Source organism: Palaemon carinicauda, chromosome 42 (assembly GCF_036898095.1).
Source record: "Palaemon carinicauda isolate YSFRI2023 chromosome 42, ASM3689809v2, whole genome shotgun sequence".
In the NCBI taxonomy this organism is placed as follows: Eukaryota; Metazoa; Arthropoda; class Malacostraca; order Decapoda; family Palaemonidae; genus Palaemon; species Palaemon carinicauda.
In genome coordinates, this window is record NC_090766.1 from 25271814 (window position 1) to 25284253 (window position 12440).

The 12440-nt window shown below is 36.9% G+C and overlaps 1 protein-coding gene across 2 annotated transcripts in view; it reads right to left on the reverse strand.

The window, feature by feature from the left end:
• Positions 1-6219: 6219 nt before the first annotated feature.
• Asciz (ASCIZ zinc finger protein) overlaps positions 6220-12440 on the reverse strand; it is a 44477-nt gene continuing 38256 nt past the window's right edge. For both annotated transcript variants that reach the window (XM_068365454.1, XM_068365453.1), the window contains one exon: positions 6220-7415. In XM_068365454.1, coding sequence (XP_068221555.1) covers positions 6317-7415 — 1099 coding nt within the window. In that variant the 3' untranslated portion in view covers positions 6220-6316. The remainder of the gene's footprint in view (positions 7416-12440) is intronic.

Here is a 12440-nt window from a genome sequence, read left to right on the forward strand (position 1 = left end):
CAGGTTCAAACCACGATGCAGAAACACAACCCAAGATTAAAGAACAACAGTCTGATTTTTGGAGTGTCCTTGCAAATATCCCAGCCCACAAAGTTCAGTATAAATCTTAAATATAGATAGAAGTACCGTGGCAGCATAAGACTGGTTCAATGTACAGTAGTCGGTAACGCTGACAGAAAAACAATTATTATTATTATTATTATTATTATTATTATTATTATTATTATTATTATTATTATTATTATTATTATTATTACTCGCTAAGCTACAACCCCAGTTGGTAAAGCAGAATGCTATATGCCCAGGGGCTCCAACAGGGAAAATAGCCCAGTGAGGAGAGGAAGCAAGGAAAAATTTAATATTTTAAGAAGAGTAACAACACCAAATTAAATATCTCCTATATAAACTATTAAAACTAACAAAACAGGAGGAAGAGAAATAAGATAGAATAGTGTGCTTGAGTGTACCCTCAAGCAAGAGAACTCTAACCCAAGACAGTGTTTAGACTATGATACAGAGGTTATGGCACTACCCAAGACTAGAGAATAATGGTTTGATTTTGGAGTGTTCTTCTCCTAGAAGAGCTGCTTACCAAAGCTAAAGAGTCTCACTTCTATAATAATTAAACAAAATTTGTATAAGAGCCAAGATGCAACGCCAGTTGGAAAAACATAAAAGCAACCTGATTTGGAAAATTGAGAAGTCAAGTATAAACTATAAAACAGATTGGACAAAAAATATAATAAATTAAAATAAGAAAGGCAAATAAACTGTCATGAGACTTGCCAACCAGCTCAACAGAATAACAAATTATTGTAAAAAAAAATGAGAAAACAATAACTGAAGAGGAAAACGTACATTGCACGAAAAAAAAAAATAAATAAAAGTATGGCAAAATAGAGGAAGAGAAAAAAAATCGTGAAACGACATGGGAAAGAAACAACAGAATGGAAGAAATTACAAATATGACCCCCCCCCAAAAAAAAAGAAGGAAATATCTGTCTTTGGTAAAGACAACACATAGAGTAAAATTAGATCAATAGATAAATAATAAATAGCAAATGTATAAAAACACAAACATGGTGCAATTGCTTTTCAGATAAGCAGGAGGACATGAGTCTATCATAAATTATAATGGCTACTTAGTTATTCAACATCGTTATTCATCGCATCATAGCTTGCCTATGTTTTCTTTCTTATTTAATAAAGTGTATTTCTTATTTCCCCCATTTCTTTTACGCACTAGGTTAATGTTTGTACCCTTGTAGGATAAGCTTACTTCTTATCCAGCTATTTTTGTAGCGTGGATAGTAGTACTAATAATCATGACTCATTTCATTGCTTGATTTTAGACATCTTTGCATTTGCAGCTCTCATTGCAATTTATTTGCCTGCTAACCCATAATTATATAAACTTCTAATTTCCTCACTTTTTATTTCCTTTCAACTCCCTCCTAAAGCCACAAACCATTAATGACAAATTTACGATAACATAGAATTTTGCACACCTCATCAACGCATTATTTAACCTTAGCCAATTTTCTTTTATTGTTCTATTAAAATATTTGAATTTCTTTTCAAAATCATTCATCTCAATAACTCTTTCTTTCCTGCTTGAGCTTCCATCTATCTCAGAGTTCTCCTCAAGGCTCAAACAATTAACTGTCACATTAACTTCCACCAGTTGCTCGTCTTCTCACCATTACATCTATCAAATTATTATTCCTTTTATTATGAACTAATACACAATCTATTCCACTTTTCTTATGTTCAAAATTCTGGTAGGAGGCTCGGAACACTTGCACATTAAAGGGTAGGCTATACCGTAGGGCCATAGCTGTAACCAATTTTTAATCCTTTACCTCATCTGGTAAGGGTTTCCTAATGTGTCACTTTGAGAGCTTTGCAGTTTCTCATTTACTTTCCCAATGACAATATTGCTGTTTAATAACTCTTAACTCCCCTTTTCAATACAGCACTAAATAAACCTAGTGTAGTAGTTCTTGAGCCAGGTTGTCAGAATAAACTTTCAAAACTCAAATAAACTGGTCCAAAGTACATTTGTAAGTAGCTTTCTTTTAAAACCAATTGCTATTAACATCCAAAAGCTTTTCAAACACATTTCCTTGAGACTCAATTCAAATTCATTTGATCCAATCTGGTTCAAACAGAACTTCATGAAAATTTCCCCAGTTAGCTTGTACAGTACTAGAAAATTTTTTACTTGAAAGGAGTCAGTTGACATAAACTGCGCAAATAATAAGCATAAGATTATGTTTTTACCAAGGGACTTTACCCTTCACCTTTAAATCAGCCAAGAGACTATTTTGGAATTACAAACTAAATGTCACACTTACTCAAGTATCTCACAGATAAAACACAATAGCCATTATTTTGTCAGGTAAGATTACACGCTGGAGATTCTCAGACATTGTATACCTTTGGTGTTGGGAGTTAGTCTCGAGTTATGCTACCTTTCTTGACAAACAGGGCAGTCACATTCTTACAAGATGGCCAAAAGGCACTTTTCACCACTGGCAACTAACATTTCACTTTTTGGCTACAAGCGATGCGCCAACTTGACTGATGGGCTGAACCAAGTGCCTTGTGGATTAATTTCTTAAGACAAAGGCTACTGGTGCTCACCAACCCCAACTACAGTATGCTGGCTTGGTTGTGAGATCTTTGTCTTATGAATGGCTTCCAAATAAAATTTTATGTGGGTGATTAAAATAAGGGTACTGAAGACCTGGTACTAGGACCAAGCCAAGTCAGCCTTTTAAGAAATGCAAAATACCACTGGCTGACCCTTAGAGATTTCTAACAACCATATAGTCTATAAAATTAGTATGTGGTAGGACCTTGGGACAGCTCCTACTGCATATTTCACCTTAAAAGAGCAGTAGTGACACAAAAGACAAGAGGTACCTGCTTCCCCAAATCCTCATATGACATGACCAATATGTGGGACAGTATGCAAGTACAGGATTGGCCAGGTGAGCCATAACAATACATATAAACAGCAGGAGCAGCGGCACCATCTGAGAACTTGTCATGATACTTTCATCATCTAATGATGGACATTAAATGTTGTCACTGGCTACAGTGGACTACTATTAGCTGTATACCTGAACCTCTCACACAAAATATGGCACAGTTTTTAGAAAGGAAGGAAAGGGGATAAGTAACATGATTAAGGAGTTATTAACAAGGCAGTTGAAACTGCAGTAATAACCCATATCACTCCTGTGCCGATGCTACACAATTCTTAAACTAAAGAGGAGCCGGTCGTCTGCCCGACGTCACTTGGTAAACGTAAGTAAAGAACTCAAGAGAGGTGCGAGTAACTATTTTCTTTAGAACATAATAGGATTAACTAGATTTATGATATTGCCCAGTGCTTGGCCTGGATGCCAAACAGTGGCATAGCTAGGATGAGCAAAGTGAAGAGCACAATATTTTATTGAAGGGTGTCTTTCAGGGGAAGGGGTATAGACCCTTAACTTTTAAGTTTTTTATAATAATGTAATCAATTAATTCTATTACAGTTGTCACACACATATACCAAGGCACTTCCCCCATTTTTGGCAGGTAGCCAACATCAAACAAATGAAATAAATAGGGGACCTCTCCTCTCTAAGTTCCTCCCAAGTTGACAAGGGACTCAACCGAGTTTGGCTGGTACTGCTAGGGCGCCACAGCCCAACCTCCCCCGATATCCACCACAGATGAAGCTTCATAACGCTGAATCCCCTACTGCTGCTACCTCCGCGGTCATCCAAGGCACCGAAGGAAACAGCAGGGTCTACCGGAACTGGGTCACAATCGCTCGCCATTCATTCCTATTTCTAGCATGCTCTCTTGCCTCTCTCACATCTATCCTCCTATCACCCAGAGCTTTCTTCACTCCATCCATCCACCCAAACCTTGGCTTTCCTCTTGTATTCTCCCATCAACTCTTGCATTCATCACCTTCTTTAACAGACAGCCATTTTCCATTCTCTCAACATGGCCAAACCACCTCAACACATTCATAGCCACTCTAGCTGCTAACTCATTTCTTACACCCGTTCTCACCCTCACTACTTCGTTCCTAACCCTACCTACTCGAGATACACCAGCCATACTCCAGACACTTCATCTCAAACACATTCAATTTCTCTCTCCATCACTTTTATACCCCACAACTCCGATCCATACATCACAGTTGGTACAATCACTTTCTCATATAGAACTCTCTTTACATTCATGCCCAACTCTCTATTTTTAACTACTCCCTTAACTACCCCCAACACTTTGCATCCTTCATTCACTCTCTGACGTACATCTGCTTCCACTCCACCATTTGCTGCAACAACAGACCACAAGTACTTAAACTGATCCACCTCCTCAAGTAACTCTCCATTCAACATGACATTCAACCTTGCCCAACCTTCCCTTCTCATACATCTCATAACCTTACTCTTACCCACATTAACTCTCAACTTTCTTGTTTCACACACCCTTCCAAATTCTGTCACTAATCGGCCAAGCTTCTCTTCCGCGTCTGCAACCAGTACAGTATCATCCACAAACAACAACTGATTTACCTCCCACTCATGGTCATTCTCGTCTACCAGTTTCAACCCTCGTCCAAGCACTCGAGCATTCACCTCTCTCACCACTCCATCAATATACAAGTTAAACAGCCAAGGCAACATCACACATCCCTGTCTCAGCCCCACTCTCACCGAAAACCAATCACTCACTTCATTTCCTATCCTAACACATGGTTTACTACCTTTGTAGAAACTTTTCACTGCTTGCAATAACCTTCCACCAACTCCATATAACCTCATCACATTCCACATTGCTTCCCAATCAACTTTATCATACACTTTCTCCAGATCCATAAACGCAACATACACCTCCTTATCTTTTACTAAATATTTCTCGCATATCTGCCTAACTGTAAAAATCTGATTCATACAACCCCTACCTCTTCTAAAACCACCCTGTACTTCTAAGATTGCATTCTCTGTTTTATCTTTAATCCTATTAATCAGTACTCTACCATACACTTTTCCGACACTCAACAAACTAATACCCCTTGAATTACAACACTCATGCACATCTCCCTTACCCTTATATAGTGGTACAATACATGCACAAACCCAATCTACTGGTACCATTGACAACACAAAACACATATTAAACAATCTCACCACCCATTCAAGTACAGTCACACCCCCTTCCTACAACATTTCAGCTCTCACACCATCCATACCAGATGCTTTTCCTACTCTCGTTTCATCTAGTGCTCTCCTCATTTCCTTTCTGGTAATCTCTCTCTCATTCTCATCTCCCATCACTGGCACTTCAACACCTGCAACAGCAATTATATCTGCCTCCCTATTGTCCTCAGCATTCAGTAAACTGCCCTCTTTGCCTCACTTACCTTGCGCTTTACTGGACAAGTACTAACAAGAATATAATGCAATGAGCAGAAAGACCTTAAATGGCACCCATACATAATCACCCAAGCAGTTTTAACATGATTTTGAAGCAGTTTTGGTTTGCTTTAGCTTGCATCCCCCAGCTCTCACTTTAACTCTTTTCTTCATTGAATTGTAATTATTTTTGTTCAACGTCAAGTTAATAGCAATCTACAGTATTTAAACAATTGCTCCCAAGATGATTAAAAAAAGAGGGTAAGAAGCAGATGAATACTATAAAAGTGAACAATTAAATTATTGAGAAGCATAAACAAGGCATGCATGTGGCAATATTAGTACAGATTGTAGTTACAAGCACCAAAGCAAACATTTTGTTAACTATTTCATCATCAGACTGGCAAAAAGGCTATTTCTTCCCTTAGTATTCCACCTTTACAATTTGAATTACCACATTCCTTCTTACTCTCTTCCTATGATTACACCCTTACATGTTGTTTCTAGATTCTTTCTACTAGTAAAGGAATCTCGTGAAAAAGAATATTCAGACAATCTGCTGATGCATTTGTTCCCAAACCAAATAACACAACAGTTCAGATGTTTTTTTGCAAAAAAACTTCTTCTCAAGATTTTATATATCAGCTGTACTACCAGCCTACAATTCTGACTTTTCTGGTATACCTCCTTTATGATGAATTACAAATTAGATTGTTTAACTTTATAAATATACTTATACAGCATACCCTAGTGGACAGCAATTTCAAGTAGGGTGAAAAAAATGCATAGATATCTTTCTCTTAAGCATTTAATAAAAGCTATGCGGTTGACGTATCAAATAAAACATCTCTATGTACTTATATTCATGTCAACTATATTATGTTTCATCAATATAAATCTGTTGGGAAATGATAATGCGTTGGAGTCTGAGTATGTGTGGTGACAAGTGCTGGGGGGTCATCAATGCTTGTCTGAGTTTGTGTGTGAGTGAATGAAAGTTCAGGGAAGAGTTCACTATGACTGTGATCTGGGGTTTGGGTATGTATGGTCGAACGCATGAATTGTTCAATGTCGGAAAAGTCCTCGTAGGTTTGCGTCTCGCTGGTGCACCATATGCTATCAGTCCCGTGAACATCGCATGTCCCAGATGCTTGACAGGGATTTGAGGGTTCGTAAGAACTACCACTGCTCATGTTAAGGGGATTATTAGGATCAGTTTGTGTTTCTGTATTAGTTAGAATGATTTCATCAACATCATCTGGAGTGCCTGCATTCTCACTTAGCAAAACATCATGATCTGTTTGAGTTTCTATGCTTGAGGAACGAATATGAGCAAGTAATGGAGGATGCCCATTTATTGAGGACGACGCATCCTCGACAACATCAAGTAAATCTTCATCTTCCTCCATGAGTAAATGCGAACCTGCAAAGGGATCAAGGTGATGGGGTGTCTGAGTGGAAGTAATGGTTGTTACAGATGGAGGACTAATGGTCGGTTCATCATCACCACAAGCACGATCGAAGAGAGATATGGAGATGTTATGCATGCTAGTGTGTGCTAGACCCCCAGCACGAGGGCTCGTCTGTGTTCCGGATGAACTCTGAGTGCTAATTAGCTCTGGCAGATCTATTTGTAAAGTAAGAGATTCTAAAGAATTTTCACTGTTGCTACAATTATCAGCACTAACTTCCAGAAAACTGGTTTCACTTTCAGTGCTCCCATTTATTTCCAATGTACCTTCTACACAGACACCTCCAATTGTTGCTTTAGTTGGTACCAGATCACATGAATCTGTGTTCCTTTTTTTATTGCCCCTGTGAGTTAATCTTGTTTGTGTCTCTGTGGTCCGTTTCCTCTTGTTAGAATTTCTAGTACTACTCCCAAAATTTCCACTGGCCTCCCATCTACCTGGGCTTGAAGACTTCCTCCTTGACCTTCTCATTACCTCTGCTTCAGTTTGCACACCAACATCTACACAAGGTGTCCTGAGAAAAAATGAATAAAAATATAGTTTATATTTCAAAGAATTATATCTTCTACTTACAGAAATGATAGAAAAGTGTTATTGGAGGCCTGTCTCCAAAATTGCAAACTTCCTAATTATACTCAAGCCTACTGTATCTATTTTTGAGTAGGTTGTAGTAGAATGTTGAGCTCTTCAGTCTCTACTCATATATTGAGCTCTTCAGCTTATAGTCATCTATTGAGCTCTTCAGCCTCTACTAATCTATTGAGCTCTTCAGTCTCTACTCACCTTTTGAGCTCTTCAGCCTTTACTGATGTATTAAGTGGTCATAATCAAGTTGACAAGTAACCATATCTCATCTAAGGTCTATGACTTTTCAATTCATCAGTGGAAATAGTTTGTAAAGTTAATATGACTTATCTATTTAGTTCTGTTACCAATCTTAATATATTCTAGAAATGTTTTTTATCATTATACAATTGAAGTTTATTTGTTATTTCTCTACTTCCTGGCATACACTGTACACTATACAATAAGCCTCCTCTTTATCTTATCCCTAAAAACCACACTATACTTTTAACAGAACATATTTTTTCCATTGTTAAAGAGAATACACATTCAGCCATACACAAAAGAAAGTAAAGATACAACCACACGGTTTGCAGAGGACTCAAAATTGGGTTCAGAGCAAAATCGAATGCAGTGGAATGGGAGGGAAATATTTGTTCTTAAACATAGTTGGAGAGATTCTTTATGATAATATATCAACTTGTAGCTACCGTAAAAAATAAAATATAAACCAAACATATTCTACTGAATTTCATTTACCTTAAATCAAGCAAAGAATAGGGACAATTATTTTTAGAGAGTAATATCAAAGGGATGTTAATCAAATCTATATCTTTAAATTGATTAACATAACAATATACCCATCATATGCAATCAACCTAAAGTACAAGGAAGTCAAATTTCTAGTTTCATTAACTATTTTCCATAAACAGGTAAATAACTACTGTACACTACTACTCTTGAACTGCAGTTTAAAAGATAAGTCCTGATAAGCTATAAAACCTCTTAATTTCTTGTTGACAGGCTATAACAAATATAGTTCAATAGGTAAGTATTCTTCCAGCATAAATCCAATGTATTGTAAATTAAATTCAGCACTGTATATACAGTGGAACCTCTACACACGAACGTATCTACATCCGAATTTTCCAACATCCGAAGTAAAATTCGAGCAATTTTTCGACTCTACACCCGAATTTTATTTCGACACACGAAGTAAGCAATTTTCGTCGTACCGGATGTATCCGAATTTTTCGACACGCGAAGTACAATTCGAACACGTTCCTACTCTACACCCGAATTTTTTTTCGACATCCGATGTAAACAATACCCGTGCACGTAGATGGTACTCATATCGCCGGATGTATTTTATATTTCTGCCGATAGAAGGCAGCATTTCTACCTCGGAGGGACCCTCAATTAGCATGGCTTGGGACATTCCTCTATTCTCGTCGGCTTCGTGTGGTTGTGCCCTGTGCGTTCTGCTATTAACTGTGTTTTAATCGTGATTTTTTACGTTCATCCTTTTATGGTATTTTATGTAAATCATGGGTCCTAAAAGGCTTAGTTTCGCAAGTGGTAGTGGTAGTGGTGAGAAAAGGAATAAGGAAATGCTTTCTTTAGAAGTAAAGCAAGGAATTATTGAAAAGCATGAACTTGCAAAAGAACATCACGACGAACTTACTACAGAGGAGCTCAAGGAACTCCATACTATGTCTGAGCACATGAGTGATGACAAGGAAGGGATCGAGGAGGTAGAACATGTGTTAGGTTCGGCGCAAATAAAAGAGGTGTTAGGAAAATATCAAGACGTGGTCGACTTCATCGACAAATACCATCCAAAGAAATTGCAGGTTTGTCGTGTAGTTGCGCAGTTTGATGATGTTTCCCTAATTTATTTTCGAAACATTCTGAAAAGCTGTACCAAGCAACTTTCTGTCGATAGCTTCTTTAAAAAAACTACGAAGCGAACTCGTGATGAAGAGGAAGGAAGTGGTTCAAAGAAAACGGCAAAGAGTGAAGCGAAAGAAAGTGAAACAAAGAAAACGGCAAAGATTGAAGAGAAAAAAAATTCAATCAATTTTAAGTGTAGAGTGAAAGTGATTAAAATTAATCATCAAAAAGAAAAAAAGAAAATGTAAAAAAAATATAAAATATAAAAATAAAAGAAATAAATAAGCTAAGTTAGGTTAAAGTTCACTTAGAGTAAGTTAGAATAAGTTACGGTAGTGTACGTTTATCGTAGTCAACCTCTCTACCTCCTCGCCGCCCGTCCGTCTCCTCTCTGCGTAGCAAGACCAACACCTGCGCTGGACTTTCTAGGGTAAAGTGACGCTAAAAACCCGTTTCTTATTTATTATTTCTTGATAATTATTCTTTTTTACATGTCTTTTATCTAATTTAGAGTGCATATTGTCATGTGTAATTATGTGTAGTAATTTATCAAGGAGTTATCATAGGTTTTTGGGCTCAACCACGGATTAATCCTATTTCAATGTATTCTTATGGGAAAATTCGTTTCTACATCCGAAGTCGGTTGTGGAACGGATTAAATTCGTATGTAGAGGTACCACTGTATAATAAAAACTAATCTCTGTAAATTAATATTAAATTATTCACATAAAATACTCCAACTCTCTAGGCATGAATCTAGTCTCCCATGGTAACAGTCAACACCAACATTGCTTGTCTTCAGCATCCGGCATTGCCATGAAGCATTACCATCATCATCTATGCATCACTATGTTCTTACTGTATTTGCAAACCCAAAACACATAAACTAGAAAAGCACACTGAAAGTGCAGACCTCCGCCACAGCAGCTTATTTCTCAAAACCAGCGTGCCTTTCCCAGAATCAATTAATCATTTCCAGCTCTTTACATAACGGTTTAAAATCCTTGCAAGTTTCATCATTACTTTACGATTAAAATTGTGGCCGTATAGTTGATGTTCGGAATTTTACCTTTTGCTTGACCTTGACCTTGGACTCGACCTTAACATGTATTAATTGGCGTGGATTTTCAAACACTCAAATATAAACCAAGTACAGTATGAAGTCTCTGTGACAACAACGTCCAAACTTACGGCTGATTATGTGAATTGGACATTTTGCTTGACTGTGACCTTGACCTTCCAAAATTTAATAATTCCCAGATTTCTAAACAGAAATTAGTCCCTACAACTTTCATTAGTCTACGATTAAAATTGTGTACAGGAAGCTGTTTAGAAACAAACACACAAACAGGGGGTAAAACATAACCTTCCAACTTCATAGGTGGAGGTAAAAAAATCCCATCATGAATGCAACCACTTAAAATGGGGAGTTAGGCAGACTATTAGATTTCAGTTATATATCCAGGTTGATATTTTTTTTTATTAAACTAATTTCAATGATTATACTTAAAATTCATATGTTGACTGACCTGGATGGAGGGGTAATGGCAGCCAAATAAATCAAAGATAAAATTATATGAAACTAAAATGCCCAACTACAGGCTATGTAGTTTCATATATCATGCAACATTCCAATCCCACAACTTGGCATAAAGAGAATGTGACATGATAGCTGCTTCCATCTATGGTATGACTAGCAAGTAAACAGTTTCTTGGATCTGCAAACTCTATAGCAGACATTACAATTACTGTACGTGATTTAGAGTAGTAACATAAACCCCAGTCTCTCTAAGAGGAAAACACTTTTTCTCTTGCCTTAGGAAATGGAAATCTCACATGAGATAGATTTCAATACAACACATGGTGAAGAGAGAAGGCTTTATCCTGATCCATGCAATCCACCTAAAGTACAAGGAATTAAAATTTCTAGTTCCATTAATTATTCTCCATCAATAGCTAAATAACAACTGCTCTTGAACTTCCTGCTGCATAAATAATAATACACATATCATACAAAACTGTGAAATTATAAAAAAGCAATCATATCAAGAATTTTAAGGATACAGTATTTGAAAGAACTGGCAGAATCAATAGCTTTCCCCAAGGTTGAAAAACAAGATAGAAAAATTCATCTCACTCTTTTCAGCTTTAAACTCTTCTAAGAGTATATGATTATAGACTTAAAAAGTAAACCGTCTACTCCTAGCCATGGAAGAATTGTTAGATCGTACAAAGGACAGAGTAACTAACCCCTGTCAGCCGAGAAAATATAGCCTAATGTTTTTAAGAGGAAATAATTCCTACATAATAAACCTTACAGGTACTATAAAATCTTTGATAACGTCACTAAAACTAAATATAACTATCAAATAATAAGCTATATACCTATCATGAGAGACTAATTACAACTGTAAGCCATTGAAAACTAATCAATCATGACAACAAAGTGTATGGGGGTCATCATTTAATAAATTGTTGTTACTGTGTATAAAGAAATATATGTATACCTGGGACAGTCCAAAATGAATAACACAAAGAAACAAATGGATAAATACCAATAGAAAGTGGAAAAAATAATCTAAACATCAGTATGTTCTGGACAATGGGTAGGAAGAGTAAATCACCAAAAAATGTACTCATATATAATGGCAACAGTGCTTGGTGATGACAATAGATGGCAGAGTCTGGTGATGCTGAAATTGGCTGTTACCAGGGGATCCCGAGTTATATCATAAGGAATAAATTGTTTTAATTTTTTATCGAGAGGCTAATGTTTAAAGAATTTATAACATGAATTTCAGGTAGATTTATCTAAATGATTAATTATCTTTTTTTTTTTTCATACACACATACATATACCAAAGGCACTTCCCTCAATTTTGGGGGGTAGCCGACATCAACAAGAAACAAAACAAAAAAGGGGACCTCTACTCTCTACGTTCCTCCAGCCTAACCAGGGACTCAGCCGAGTTCAGCTGGTACTGCTAGGGTGCCACAGCCCAACCTCCCACATTTCCACCACAGATGAAGCTTCATACTGCTGAGTCCCCTACTGCTGCTACCTCCGCGGTCATCTAAGGCA